Source organism: Bubalus bubalis, chromosome 1 (genome assembly GCF_019923935.1).
Source record: "Bubalus bubalis isolate 160015118507 breed Murrah chromosome 1, NDDB_SH_1, whole genome shotgun sequence".
In the NCBI taxonomy this organism is placed as follows: Eukaryota; Metazoa; Chordata; class Mammalia; order Artiodactyla; family Bovidae; genus Bubalus; species Bubalus bubalis.
Window position 1 is genome coordinate 12,159,731 of NC_059157.1, and position 15,771 is coordinate 12,175,501.

At 38.7% G+C, this 15,771-nt stretch overlaps 1 protein-coding gene across 1 annotated transcript in view; it reads right to left on the reverse strand.

Annotated features, from left to right (window-relative positions):
* Positions 1–443: 443 nt before the first annotated feature.
* Positions 444–15,771, reverse strand: part of BAG4 (BAG cochaperone 4) — a 30,929-nt gene continuing 15,601 nt past the window's right edge. Inside the window, exons 2-5 of the mRNA XM_006070620.4 lie at positions 14,638–14,745; positions 8,889–9,143; positions 8,221–8,475; positions 444–7,488 (exon numbers count right to left, since the gene is read on the reverse strand). Of these exons, the coding sequence (XP_006070682.3) occupies positions 7,003–7,488; positions 8,221–8,475; positions 8,889–9,143; positions 14,638–14,745 (1,104 nt within the window). The 3' untranslated portion in view covers positions 444–7,002. The remainder of the gene's footprint in view (positions 7,489–8,220; positions 8,476–8,888; positions 9,144–14,637; positions 14,746–15,771) is intronic.

Below are 15,771 nucleotides of genomic sequence, written 5' to 3' on the forward strand. Positions count from 1 at the left end.
TTAATGGTGTAGTATATGCTGGATCTCTGTATATCATAATCCCTCTATAAATCTAAACTATTCTAAAATAAATTTATTAAAATAAATAGAAAATGAGCAAAAGACACACTGGGACATTTTTACAGAAGAGCATATACAACTGGCAAATAAGCATGAGAAGAGGTTCAACATTGTTAACCATTAAGGAAATGAAAGTTAAAAGCACAATGAGATATCATTACACACTGATCAGAATGGTCAAAATAAAAAACTGACACCACCAAATGCTGGCAAGCATACAGAGAAACTCCCACACTGCTGGTGGGAATGCAAATGGTACAACCTCACTTTTAGGAAAGTCTGGTAGTCTCCTAAAAAATTAAACATGCACATATCGTATGACCCAGAATGGCACTCCTGGGCATTTATCCCAAAGAAATGAAAACCATGTCCACACAAAAACCTGTGCATGAATGTACATAGCAGCTTTATTCATAATAGCCCTAAACTGAAACCACCCAGATATCCTTCCACAGGTGAAGGTTGAACAAAGGTACATCCATATCACAAACTACTAATTAGCAATAAAAAAGAACTACAGATACAGGAAACAACTTGGATCAATGTCAAGAGAATTTTGCTGAGTGGGCAAAAAACCCAATCTCTAATGATCACATACCATACAATTCTATTTCTGTAACGTTCTCAAAATGACAAAATTCAGAAATGGAGAACAGATTTGTGATTGCCACGGACTTAGTGTGGAGGGAAAGGAGAAGCAGGGGTGGCTGTGAAAGGTCAACAGGAGGAACGGCGGTGGCGACGGGACTGTTCTGCATCTTGTTCCATATCAATGTCCACATCCTGGTGGTGACGTGGCGGTGAAGTTCTGTGAGATGTTGCCATTGGAAGAAACTGGGTAAGGGGTACAGGAAAGCTCTGCATTATTTCAGAAAACCGTCTGTGAACTAACAAATTACCTCAGAACAAAAACTGTAATTAAAAAGATCCAATACAGGGCATCCCCTGACAGTCCAGTGGTTAGGACTCCACACTTGCATTGCTGAGGGCTGGGCTTCAATCCCTGGGGGGAACTAAGATTCCCACAAGCTGCTCAGCATGGCCAAAAAATAAAGAAAGAAAGAATACAATACAGCTGGCACTCCTATCCATGAGTTCCACATTCACGGATTCAGCCAACCATGGGTTGACAATATTTGGAAAGAAAGAAAAAAAATTCAGTCAAGTTCCAAAAAGCAAACACTTGAATTTGCCACACATTCAGCAACTATTTACATAGCATTTACATTGTATTAACAACTATTTACATAGTATTTACATTGTATTAAGTATTATAACTAATCTAGAGGTGATTTGAAGTATATGGAAGGATAAACCTAGGTTTTATGCAAATACTACACCATTTTTATATAAGAGACTTGAGCATCCATGGTTTTTGTACTGGAACCAATCCCCCACCCATACTGAGGGATGAGACTATATCCCTAGTTATTCTGGATTTCAGAAAAACAATTATTTTTAGTATCATTATGTCCCATGCAATATGTGGAACACACTGATACTAAAAGATGAGTTGTTGTTTATCTGAAATTCAAATGTAACTGAGAGTCCTATATTTTATCTGGCAACACTACCCTTGGCATTCTACCAGGGTAAGGTGTATATTGTGAAATAAAAGAACATTTAAGAGTTGGCTAGAGCAAATGTGCTCTGATCTCAGAAACCCCTAAATCCTCCCTTCTCAGTAGCTGGCGTCTCTGCTCACATTTTGTACTGTGTGCGAACCGTCCACCACTTGTGATGAGAAGAGCCACACAGAGTGTAAAACCCTCCCCTCTTCACAGAGAAGTAAAAATTATTCAGATAGTCTTCCCTTCTCAATTTCCATTTAAAACAGATATTCTTTCCAAGAAAGAGTATGAAAAAATAATTAAACAGAATAGTCATGAAGCATTTTCTAGAAGCAATTTTGAGTCTCCAGTAGTGAACAACAATGGTGTCCAGTATAAAAACACAACTAAGAACTAACAGACATCTGAAAAAAAACTCTAACATGAAAAAGATGGCAATCTAAAAAGAAAGGGAACAGCAATTTGTAGGAAATTCATTATTCAAGATGAAACAAATATCAAGAAATTACCATTAATGTCCTTAGAGTTATAAGATGCTACACCCACAAACAAGAGCGGAATCACATAGAGAACAAAAAATTCTAGAAACTAAAAATATGGTAGGTGGAAATGTAAAATTCAGTGGTGAGTTGGAAGATAAAGGGGAGTAAATCTCCCACAAAGACAGCAAAAAGGCAGAAAACTGAAGTGAAAAATCAAAGAACCAGGCTAAGAAATCCATAACAGAAACAGCAAGAATTCTAAAAAGAGGTAATAGAAATGAGGGTAGCGGAGGGTGAAGAGAAACAAAAAACCCGAGAAAATATTATAGGACTTAAGGGCAGGTGTCTCCAGAATGAATTATGCCCAGGAAAATGGACAAAAACAGACCCACACCAATGTTATACTGTTAGGAAATACTCAGAACAGAGGGGACAAAAATAGCCTACAAGCTACCAAAAAGAAAAACCAAGTTTTAAACAAAGGATCATGAAAACACCTTTTCAAATATGCAAGATATTTAAAAAATTATTTCCTATACACCTTTTTTTCAGAAAGCTACTGGAGAACAGGCTCGACCAAAATGAGGGAAAACACTAAGAAAGAGAAAGACACAGATTGCAGGAAAAAAAGAATCCAACAGAAGAGGTGGAGAGAATCCCCAGGATGAACAGAAGACACCAGAATGTAAGTATGCACCAGGAACACAGCCATTCTCCCGTCAGAGGGCCCCCAGAGCACAGCTTCTTCAGGAGCCTGAAACTGACCAAAATATATCTGAGCATCTTAAGAGAAGATTTAGACAAATGATGGAGGGTTTGAGGTCAAATTAGTCATAAGTACATCAACAAACCAAGTACGACAAAGGATTCATTCCAAGGAAATTCATTCATTCACAATTCCAGGAGTTGTTCAGGAAAAGTAAGCAGTTTACTACACGAATAAGCTCTGGTCAGCATTACATAGTATAGTAACGAACAACAGAACTACCAGATAAGTGGATGGAGAAACTGGAGGGAGGAGGGCTGCAATGTGTATATGGCAGAGGCAGAGAGACCAGACCATCATCTTCTACAATAGAAAACAAGTAGAAACAGCCTAAAATTGACAAATGAAGAGGGAGAAATACAACTGTGTTATTAAAAATACTGGGATTTCCCTGGTGGTCCAGTGGTTAGGACCACGCTTTCCACCGCTGGGGGCCACAGAATCATAATTCCCTGGTCGGATAACTAACATCCCACAAGCTGCACAGTGCAGCCAAATTTTTTTAAAAGGTTAAAAAAACATCGAGAGAATTTTCTTAAAAAAACTCAGTTGAAAGTGGTTACTTTTGTAGAAGGGAAAAATGAGAGTGTGACAGAGAGCTCCTTTTTGTAAACTTTAAATTGCTAGCTTCTATGGAATTATTTGAGTCTTTAAACTCATAACTTTTTTAAAAAGAAAAAAAAGATGAAAAATTCCAGTCATCAAGTATCCGTCCCCCAAAAAACTTTAATGCCAATTTAATCTATATTCTTCAACTTTAAAATCTTCCTACCTCTAACGGTAGGAAGATTTTTAACCAGCTAAAAATCAGTTTTAAAAGCCCTATTTTTCAAAGCATTTGGAAGAATTCCCCACCAAGAATGTAGAGACTAGCTCATGCCACTGATACTTCATCGCGACTTACTTATGTAAATGTTTATGCTGGCATTTGTATTTGGAACAATAGTGGTTATTATAAAAAAGAGATAGTTGTGTTTAACATGCCAGATCTGGGTAACTTTATTCACGATTTTCACAAAAATTATCCCCAAAGTAATATTAGACACTTTTTAAAAGTCCAGATTTGAAATATCAAAAACATTTTGAATTCAGTCTGGAGTGAATACTAAGTCAAGAACTGAATCAAATCCACACACAAATAAATGAACACCGATTTTCCTTACGTTCACTATATTTTCTGGAAGAGGCTGCCAATTTAGTTTTCCTTTCCTTGACACTGGCATTTAGAATCATTTTAACATGGTTTACATCTTTAAGTTCTAAGTCTGTACTTATCCTGAATGCTGCTGCCAAGTCGCTTCAGTCGTGTCCAACTCTGCGACCCCATGGACTGCAGCCTACCAGGCTTCTCCGTCCATGGGATTCTCCAGGCAAGAACACTGGAGTGGGTTGCCATTTCCTTCTCCACTTATCCTGAATATCTTATTATAATTAAAACTATAAATCCAGAAGCAATAGCCCTCCCTTAAGAAGGAATCCAATTAATAAATATAGAAGGACTTCGAGAAACAAAGTCACACTGGAACCTCACAGTAGTAACTGACACAAGAAAGATCTGCCAATGGATTAAAAAATGAGTGGGCTGAAGTTTCAGCAGAAATGGGACATTTGCATAGCTCACGTTATCTCCAGCAAACATTCAGTCACTACAAAGGAAAACACAGTAAATTTACAGTAGCGATTCCTAGACACCACCTTAGGTAGTGGCTAAGGTTAGCAACACCAGAAATACATTACCGAATCAGGGGTCATGGATACACTGTCAGATCAGAGGACACTATGATGACATGACAACTAAATTCGAGGCAGGATCCTGGATTGGATCCTGAAACAGAGAAATGGCATTAGTGAAAAGACCAAGAAAATCTCTACTTTCCAAAATTCTACTTTAGTTAATAGTATTGTATCAAGACTAATTTCTTAACTTGTCAAATGCTGTACAGTTATGTAAGATGTTAATGTAAAGGGATCATTAGTGAAGAGTATACAGAAACTGCTGTTTTTACAACTCTTCAGGAGGTCTAAAATTATCTAAAAAATTTTTTTAAATAACTGTTAAAAACACACACACATATGTATGTGTATATAAATAAATCAAGACTTCAGGGAAACTGGTATCATGGGCACTCAGTTAAAAAATAGTGTTCTTGCCTATATCAGTCATTGTCTCACTGGTTTATGAGCTTTAAGGTTCTCCCCCTTCTAATATTTGTTTCAACTTTTAAATTTTCATAAAAAAGCCTTTTTTTAACATTCCTATATTAGGCCAAAAATAAAAATCCTTGAATAAAATTGGCACCATATTATCTCATAAAATCACTCATATCAACCTAAGACCAGTCACTATTTTTACTCTAATTGTTCTCATCATATGTTTGTATTGGGTTTTTTTTTTTTTTAATGAGGAGAGAAAATGGCTGAAAGATTTGTTTTCTTATTAATAGGCCTGGCAGTCAAGAGGGGAAAAAACCACATTATCACTTAGATATCTTATTAAGAAACAGCAGTTTTTCCAATAACATATTATATACTGGAACTCACTGCAGATATAAAAAGTAAGTTATCTACCTAAGTCTCTTCTACACAACAGCTTAGAGCTAGCTACCCAAGCAAAAGGCTTTCCTGGTGGCTCAGGAGTCAAGAATCCTCCTGCCAATGCAGGAGACGTGGATTTGATCCCTGGGTCGAGAAGATTCCCTGGAGAAGGAAACGGCAACCACTCCAGTATTTTTGCCTGGAGAATCCCATGGATAGAGGAGCCTGGCGGGCTACAGTGTGTGGGGTTGCAAAGGAGTCGGATATAACTGAGGGACTAAACCACCAGCACCCATGCAAATCCAGCTAAGACCTTTTCAGTATCCCTTTCTTAACTCTGGCTCCAAAGTGGCTATTATTAGTGGTGGTAAACATCTTTTTTATAAAACAGGCAATACGTCTACACAATTTATTCTAGGGAAACAAAGCTAACCATCACATCTGCCTTTAAAAGAATATAATTTCCCACTCTGGCTGTGGCTGATTCAGTCCCAGAGCATGAATCCTCTTTTACCCTCTGCATATCCTACTGTACACTGAGCAGATAAGCTGAGCTGAAGTCTGCTCATAGCAACCCTGACGGTGAAGCTACTATTTTAGATGGAGAATAGCATTCCCAAATGGTTGTGCTTATTACTTTTGCAGTGACTGTTTCTACTCAGCATGGCGTTTTTCATTTGTGTTTATTTGTGTTCTTCACAAATGTGCCCTGTATGGAAGCAGCTGTAGTAAAAAGATAATGAAGGAGGGGGAAGGAAATTTTAAAGGGAGCTTCATCCAAATACAATGAAGAAAGCAAAAAAGAATATGCCCACATTTTCATTCCTATAGGCATGCCATTTCCAAATTAACCTTCTGATAGTAGTAAGAAAAATAGAAGTGGTAAAACTCTAACCTGATAATCTATACAAAACAGGAGACAATCTACCTCAGAAACTCATTACACGGTACAATATATTCAAGTGGTGAAAGGGTACAAATTTATCCAGAACTGCCATACTATCTGGCTGTCAGTACAGTCTGTTGAGTAATTATATTAAACATATTACTACAAAATATACCAAGAAGTAGAGAATCATACTATATTTGTGACCTGCAAATAACAAAACAAAACAGAGGTCCAAGGGGGCTAAAGTCCAAGCTGTAATTTACACACAAAGTGTACAGTGAAAGCAGTTACAACATACAAAAATGTGACAAGTTATCCAGATGTTTTAAAAAACAGAGCCTGTCCAAAGAACATCCAGTCTATCCTGTAGGTTTCTGAGGAGCCTGTTACGTAAGGTGAATTCCCCTCCTGCTGATAAGAAGCAGCTTGCCGACGACACCCATATATTTCTCACTGGGCGAGTCTACTTGGCAATACCAATAACCCGAGAGCTCTCTATTACATTCACTGGTCTGAAAACAACTCATAACCCAACTGTTCTTCCAAGTCCTTTACCAGTTTTTCAAGCTTTCTATCAAAGGAAAGTTGGAATGTATTGCTTCTTGTCGTCAACAGGCATTTCAAAAAGAGGGTAATTAACCAAAATCAAGAGTTCTTTGGTTGAGTTAGTAACAGGCTTCCCCTTTGTTCTAAATCCCTTCATAATCCCTTTTTTTCCAATTTTTCCAGTATGGCCTGGATTTTACAAACCGCCTCTTTCCTGGCCTGCCGGACGGAGTCCTGGCCCCCAGTTTCAACTGAATCCAGTTCCAGAAGTTCCTTGGTTAGCATCTCTTCCAGAAGCCAGTAGGCTTTGTCTGTCTTTTTTCCTACGAACTCTTCTACTTCTTGCTCAAGATACTGGACCTTCTCCAGCACATGTATGATTTTTTTAATGCTAGGGGGAGTCCCTTCATCTGAAGATAAACACTCTTCAGCAAGATGATTACCCTGGTCTTGAGTGCTGGGATGTTCGTGGGAGGCGTTACCGTACAGATGAGGCTCAGCACTATACTGGACCTGGGAATCCAAAAGCTCCGAACTGTCATCGTTCACTGATCCCGAGGACTCGTACTGATGGACATTGCAAGGAAAGTTGTGCTGGCTCATGCCTTGATCTGGTTGGCTGTAGGTGTAGGAGGAGTCCTTGGAGTGGGAGAGCAGAGAGGGGAGAAAAGCTGTTTTAATGGGAATCCATCAGCATCAGATTTGTTAGCCCCCATCTTCCACCTGACCAGGAAGGTACATGAAAAGATTCCCCACCAATAAAACTGGACAGCCCTCTTTAATCATTTGAGGAAAATACAGCTCTGAAAAGATAAAAGGCAGAGAATTCCTGAGTATACAGGCTGGAATCTACCCTGAGGTAGCTCATCATCATGAACACCTCATAATCTATCTTTATCACCTCACAATCTGACCAGTGACTTAATAAATAGGAATTAGTCTGTTCCCCTTAAGAGAGAAAATCTGAAGACAAATCTTAAAAAGGAACCTGGCCACAAGCAAATGATGTTCAAGTGTACAGTTTAATAAAACCATGCTATTTCTCATTGGTTTTGTCTTCTGTCTGGAGATGGAGGTAACAAAATCTAACCTTTGATTTTAACATTCAGATAGTATTACAACTAATAAGAAAATGAGCACTTTCCTGTCTTTTAAAAAAAAGGAAATGAACCTAAAACTGCTCTAAAATACAGTCTATTTTAAAAAAGAAAAAAAAAGGGGGGGGACTGGGCCACATAAAGTTGTAGGTGCTGGCCACCAGCTTTTTGAAACTAGTCCCCCCATTTAACACAGGCCAATGCAGAGAAATCCCATATCGTGCTCTCTTGATGACCCAAACATTAAAAGAACAAGGTTTAGCAGGTCTCCTACCTTAGGCTGTGGGGGTGGCGGTGAAGGAGGTGACTGAGGAGAGCCACTGCTAGGCCACGATGAAGTGCTCTCGTTCAGGTAGAGACTCCCCGGTGGTCCTGAGGGCGCAGCTGAAGGCCAGGGGTACCGGGTTCCCATTCCATAAGCACCTGGAGGCGCCCATGAGTCCTCCTGGGGTCGTACAGGTGGTCCTGGTTGTGGAACACTACGATTACCATCCCCATAAGGGTAATGGGGTACGCTCATTCCAGGGTTCTGGGTTGAGAGGAAGGAAATATGCTGGTCATTGCTAAAAAAACTTAAAGAAGTAATGAAAATATTCTAGTGTAAACAGATCCTGAGCTGCCTCCTCTCTGCTTAACAGTGGATACTTTAGCTGCTACAGGGTTAAACTGGGGTATTTCTAAACAGTTGCATAACTTTTCCAAACCTACAAAAGCTTGGTTCCAAAGATATCAGGGGCAGGTTTGGTGACCGTCAAGCTCAGAAGGAATAGAGCCTAAATTTTAACAGCTGAAGCACAACATAGAACTCCCCGGGAAGTGAACAGAGATTCCTAAAACATTTAAAAATATAAACCTAACCCCTTGAAGTAAACAGAGAAAGAAATAAACTTGGTACCATTCATTAACAGTTAAAAATTAAAAAGACAACAGAAGGGTGCTCACCTGTGAAGCAGGATATCCCGGAACCTGCCCCCTAAGAGGGGGTGCTTCAGTCTGGCAGTCCTGCTGGGGGTACATCCAACGGGAGACTGGGGTTGGGCTGTTGCCAGGTGAACGGTAAGTGCTTGGAACCTCTGTGGAGTAATTGGTCTGAGCATACCCAGGTGTGTAATAGGCCCCAGGGTACGAGGCAGTATTTGTCCCCGGGCCAGTGGGGTATGGTGGGCCATATCCCCCATTTGTGTAAGAATTCAAACTCTGGAAAAAGCAAAGTTGGGAGAAAAGAGATGAATGAGTACAAGAGCTGAAATGCCCTCACTCTGAGAACTTTGGGAAGAAAGGAGATGAGTAACTAATGAAAATTATCAACTACCTAAGCAACCCTTGAGAGGTGGTCTTATATTGTTATTGTATACATATATTAAACTGATTATCACTTTAGAGTCCCTGTTATAACAATGGGAAGGTATACTGTGATGAAAGATGAAGTAATGGCCTTAGAGCAGTGCTTTTCAACCGTTTTCATAAGAACACCTGACAGTTAACCTAACGGGAGGGAGCCTGTCCCCACACACTGGAAAGGGGGCTCTAGGAAACCCGGGAGAATGGCTAAAGAAAGAAGAAAAGGACCCTGGTACAACAGAAAGAAAAAAAGACCACAGAGGTAGACTGAGCCCTGCCACAGGCTTTGTGTTTACTCTCTCTACTTTTTCAAGCAGGAAAATGGAAATCATGAACTTATTCTGCAGGGTTATTATAAAAATTAAATGAGATGACATATATAAAGTGCTCAGTACAGTGTCTGGTACATGGTATGCTCAATAACCGATAATTTTTATAATACCATTGTTGTTAGTATAATTGTGGCAAGGTCAGGAAATGAACCTGATCTGACTCCAAGCCTTGTTTTTTGTACTGTCTCACTCTGCTTCCCAAATTACAGCGGACAGAGACAAACTCCTCACATACTGCTTCCTGCAGTTTTATATCAGCTATCCAGACTATTATTGATACCTAGAATCCTCAGTTTAGTAATCCAAATAAGACTAAAGCTAAACTTTAAATGATTACCTTCAGGTTTTCCATTAATTTCTACTCTACTTTGTAAGATGGTAAAAATGAAATCAACTTTTCCTGGACTCATCCTTCTAAAACTAGACAGTCTTTCCCATTTTAGGTAGAAGAATAAGAAGCTTGTGATAATAAAATAGACTTATTGTGGTGATCATTTGATAATGTATACAAATATCAAATCATTATGTTATACATCTGAAATGAATGCTAAATGTCAACTATACCTCAATTAAAAGAGTAGAAGCCTGATACCTTCTACAGTTGTTAATGATTAAAGAAAATGAAATTTAAATTTGATTCCAAATCTACCACATCAAAAAGAGGGACAGGGACTTCCCTGGCAGTCCCGTGGTTAAGCCTCACATTCCCATCTCAGGGGGCATGGACTCAATCCCTGGTGGGGGAACTAAGACCCCCCATGCTGCAGGGCACACTCCCCCCACCAAAAAAAATAAAGTCCCTTATACAACATACACAACTGAAGACAATTAAAAAAAAAAAGAATGTGACTTTGTATTGTTATTCAACTTCTAGAAATCCTTCCTAAGGAAATGATTCAACTAGAGAAAAAGTTATAAGCATGGATTTGTTCATCAGAGCATGATTCACCATCACGCAGTACTGAAAGCAACCTACACGTCCTGCACTGATGGAATGATTAGGTCAGTTATAGGCTATTCGTTGAAGGAATTTTATTCTGTCTTAAAATTCATTGTAGAATTGACCAGACATCTATTAACATTAAAGAATTATTTTTAGTGTTTATTTCTTTAAGCTTTAATAATGGCATTGTGGTAATGTTTTTAAAACGACCCTGTATATTAAAGATACATACTTAAGTATTTACAAGAGAAATAATGTGATATTCGGAATTTTCTTCAAAGCACATTAAGGACATGGGTGAAACATGAGGGCCATGCATTGATGATACTTGCTGAAGCTGAGTAAGGGGTACATGGGAGATCACTGTGCTATCCCATTACTTTGGATTATGTTTGAAAATTTCGGTTATTAAAAAAAAAAAAAAGAGTTCCTGTTATTTCACCCTGTAACAAGTACATAAGATAACCAAAAAGTAATATTAAAAAATATATGTAAAATAAGTTTAAAACTGGATAAATATAACAGGGAGAAGGCTGAAAACAAATTTACCAAAATATGGACATATTATGATGACAGAGTTAGTGGCTTTTCTGTCTTTTATTTCCCAAGTATTTACTAATAAAGTTGTATTATTTTTATAGAAAAAAAATTATGCTATTAAAAATGCCACAAAATCCCAAGTATGTCTAGAAACTGGTGGGCTGCACAGACCATAGCTACTTCCATCTAGTCCAATTTTTTCATAAAGGGAAACTTGTATCTAAAGACAGTAAGCTGGGATTTGAAACCTGTCAGCTGATATGGCAACAGATAAAATCTGAAACTGATCCACTATAAGGAGAATTAAACAAAATCTCTGACAGTCATTGAATTTCTGTAAGACATCTCATTCTGGATTCCAGAAGAAATCAAGAGACTGGAGCTCTTAAAACTCAAAACATATTCCAAGTGCTGCTTTTGTTCTAGAGGTAAATGTAAATATGACTCAGCATTTGAAAGTCAAAATACTGTCACACCATATGGTGTCTCACTGCAAGCAAGATTATCCGGGAGGAAATACTTCTTCCAAAAGTTGATTTTACAATTGATGGACTGCTTATAGATGTAGAATCCAAAGGGGAGAAAAGTAGCCAGGTCTCTCACCCAGAAAGTGATACACTGTTAATGGATTCCCTTTCCATTTGGTAATATATGACTATCAACAGCAAACAGACCCAATCCAAGTGGGAAAAATTACTTTTCCATTAGCAACACCACGATTCCTCCTGTTGTGGTTATCTCGAAAAACATAGAAAGCTTCACCACAAAAGGACTCCGAGCCTTCATAATTATCAGCAGCCAACATCACCTTGAGTTTTTCCTGACACTTGCTTTTGGAATTGCCCAGTTTATCATCATCCACTGGTCATTTCCTCAAGCATCATCTCTACTTACAGAACTGGTCCAATTTTTGTCTCACAAGAGCTCCAAACCACGGTACTATAAGCTGTATTTGACAACCCAGTTCTCCTTTAAATTAAATGAATAAGTTATTACAGGTTCTGACCAAAGTCCTTTTGCATCATGATTTCTCAATTTAGAACATTTAGCATGAAGAAGACTTCAGTTGTCTTTCTTTGAGCATTTCTATTCCCAGGCACTTGGCGTTCTGTGGTGAAATCTTCCAGAAGTCAGGAGAATTATCTTCTTTATCAGAAAATCAATGTGAAACATCTGTCTTTCCTCCTTTAGATATGTGGGGAAAGCAGCTTTAGAAAAACAAGTTGCATTTGTGACCAATGAGAGGATTTTAAACAAACAACAACAGAAAAAAACCACCATAGGACTTCCTTGCTGGCCCAGTGGTTAAGACTCTGAGCCTCGGCACAGTTTGATCCCCAGTCAGGCAAACGAACCAAAAACCCCTACCACAATCATTACTAGAAAACCTGTGTGTTTACCATACTTTTCCTAAGTACCCTCTGGGTCAATAGATCAGAGCTACAACATGCATGATTACAACAATCAGAGTCAGAAGAACATGTATTAGCCTTGCAATCCTTACAGACCATGACTAAGCATGGCCAAATAATCACAGTTCAGAGATGTTTCAGAGTTTTTAAATCTTCTGAAGAGTAGGTTGGCAGCAAAGAAAATAAAGAAGTTCTTGGCTCTCTAATCACTGTGAAAAGTAATTTGGCTGTATTAAATAAAGATGTACATACCCAAACCCACCAATTCCACACAGTAGGGAAATGCTTGTCTCGTATGTTGTACAATAGAAAAGGGAAAAACAATGCTGAGTTAAAAAAGGCAAGCTGCAAGAGAATGCTAGGATGAAACCACTTACATCAAGTTTAAAAACTTGATAATATTTTAAAATAAAATGTTTTAAAAATGTTAAATTGTACTATAAAAATGCCTATACAAGTAGTAAAAGCATAAAAACACATATGAGACATAAATATAACTTCAGCTTCAATCCCTGATTGGGGAACCAAGATCCTGCAAGCCCTGGGCTTCTTTTAAATGGGCAGAGGATCTGAATAGACATTTTCCCAAAGAAGACATACAAGATGGCCAGCAGGTACATGAAAAGGTGCTCAACATCCCTAATTATCAGGAAAATGCAAATCAAAGCCACAGTGACACGCCACCTCACACCTACTAGAATGGCTATTCTCAAAAAGACAATAAGTACTGGGTAAGGATGCTGAGAAAAGGAACTCTTGTGTACTGTTGATGGGAAGGTAAACTGGTACAGCCACTACGGAAAACAGTATGGAGATGCCTCAAAAAACTAAAATCAGAACTACCATATGATCCAGCAATTCCATTTCTGGGAATATGTTCAAAGGGAACAAAAACACCAACTTAAAAAGTTATCTGTACCCCCATGTTCACTGCAGCATTATTTAAATAGCCAAGACACAGAAACACCCTAAATGTCCAGCAGTGGATGAATGAATGAAAAAAAGTGAGACAGATATATACACACACAATGGAGTATTATTTAAGCAAAAAACCAAGGAAATCTTGCCATTGGGACAACATGGATGGACCTCGAAGGCATTAAGTTAAATGTGATGCACAGACAAATACTATGTGATCTCATTTATATGTAAAATCTAAAAAACAAACGAACAAACAAAAAAAGCCAACTCACAGATACAGACAACAGACTGGTGGTTCCAGAGGTGGAGCAGCGGGTTGGTGGTCAAAGGGTACAAACTTCCAGTTATAAAATAAATAAACCACAGAACGCAACATGTACTCGAGCAACTATAGTTAGATATTGCATTGTACATTTAAAAACTGACTGAGAGAGTTTATCTCAAAAGTTTTCATCACAGAGGCTTTCCTGGTGGCTCAGTGGTAAAGAATCTGCCTGCCCCTGCAGGGGACATGGGTTCAATCCCTGATCCGGGAAGATCCCACATGCCACAGAGCAACTAAGCCCCTGTGCCACAACTACTGAGCCCATGCTCTAGAGCCCAGAAACTACAACTACTGAAGCCCTGGCAGCCTAGAGCTTGTTCATTGCAACAGAAACCACTGCAATGAGAAGCCCACGTGCCACACACAACTAGAGAACAGACCCTGCTCTCCACAGTTAGAGAAAGCCTGCATAGCAAGGAAGACCGGGCTGCAGCCAAAAACAATACATTAAAAACTTCTTTCATCACAAGAAAACAAAACTTTGTAACTATGTATGGTAACAGATGTTAACTAGACTTATATGGTGATCATTTTAGAAAGTATACAAATACTGAATCTTTACATTATATACCTAAAACTAATAATAACATTATATGTCAATTATAGCTCCATAAAATAACAAATTTTTAGAAATAGGTACATTTTGCGTTTGTTGTTTCCAGGTCCTGAGAAATAATCTATCATGAGTCAAGCCACTTCTGCCTTACATAGTATCTGCCTAGATATTTCCCTACCTCTGCATTAAAAATGTTAAAATGATTAAGATAGACTCCATTACATAACAAAACCCCACACATCTTTACTATAAAATCTCCACAGGTTCTGAAAACAGATCATCAAGAGAAAATTCAGCAAGTTTATCAATTTCAGATCATACCTGGCTTTGCATTTCCGGTCTTACAGGGTATGTACTTGGGTAAGGAGCCCGAGGTCGGGCAGCAGAATTCCAATAGGTAGAATTGTAACTAGGATATGGTGGCTGCTCCTAAGGGAAAAAAAGGAAAGTAAATTCACTTTTACTAACATCCTTACGTCATTCTGAAAAGCTGATATAGAGGCAGGTGTAAGCACGGAAAAAGTCAAGAGACAAAAAGCAATGGGACCCCACTCTAAAATCACTCGTTATTAAAACTGATGCAGATACACGGTAAACTGTGTGTTGGAGAACAAAGCAGTTATTAACTATTCTTGTGTATTATGCCAAGTATATTCAATAACAAATGATAATATCTACTATGTCCAGACAATTAGCAAAACCGGAGACATTCAATTCCTTTACCCCTCTTCAATCCCTAACCCATCACTACTAATTTAATGAGCGCAGCCCAATTAGTTCTTTGCCATTGTTAAGAGTAGTATTTACTTATCTCAACAGCTTTGCAACTTTAAGTTGATATTTTACTATTAAGTGAAAAGTGAAGTTGCTCAGTCGTGTCCAACTCTTTGAGACCCCATGGACCAGGCTCTGCCGTCCATGGGATTCTCCGGGCAAGAGTATTGGAGTGAGTTGCCATTTCCTTCTCCAGGGGGTCTTCCCAACCCAGGGATGAACCTGGGTCTCTGGCATTGCAGGCAGATGCTTTTACCTTCTGAGCCACCAGGGAAGTCTTTTACTATTAAACTTTACTTCAAATGCAAATGTCTTCAATACTCAACTTCTTTGCCTGCCACACCCCTAGTTTTTTTTACATTCTACTTTCTGCTATGGCTAAGCTTTCTTCTGGCAGCCCAATGCGAGAGACCCGGGTTTGATCCCTGGGTTGGGAAGACCCCCTGGAGAAGGAAATGGCAGCCCACTCCAATACTCTTACCTGGAGAATCCCATGGATGGCAGGGCCCGTCCATAGGGTCTCAAGCAGTATCAGAAAATTAGGTAAAATAATTACCACTCCAAGGAGAAAATCTAGCTATGACATTAATTTCTACAGCTTTCACTCCAATCATTTGCATAAGCCAATATATTCTGATAAGAAACAAGATCAACTCAAAACTTCTCAGGCTATTTTAATAT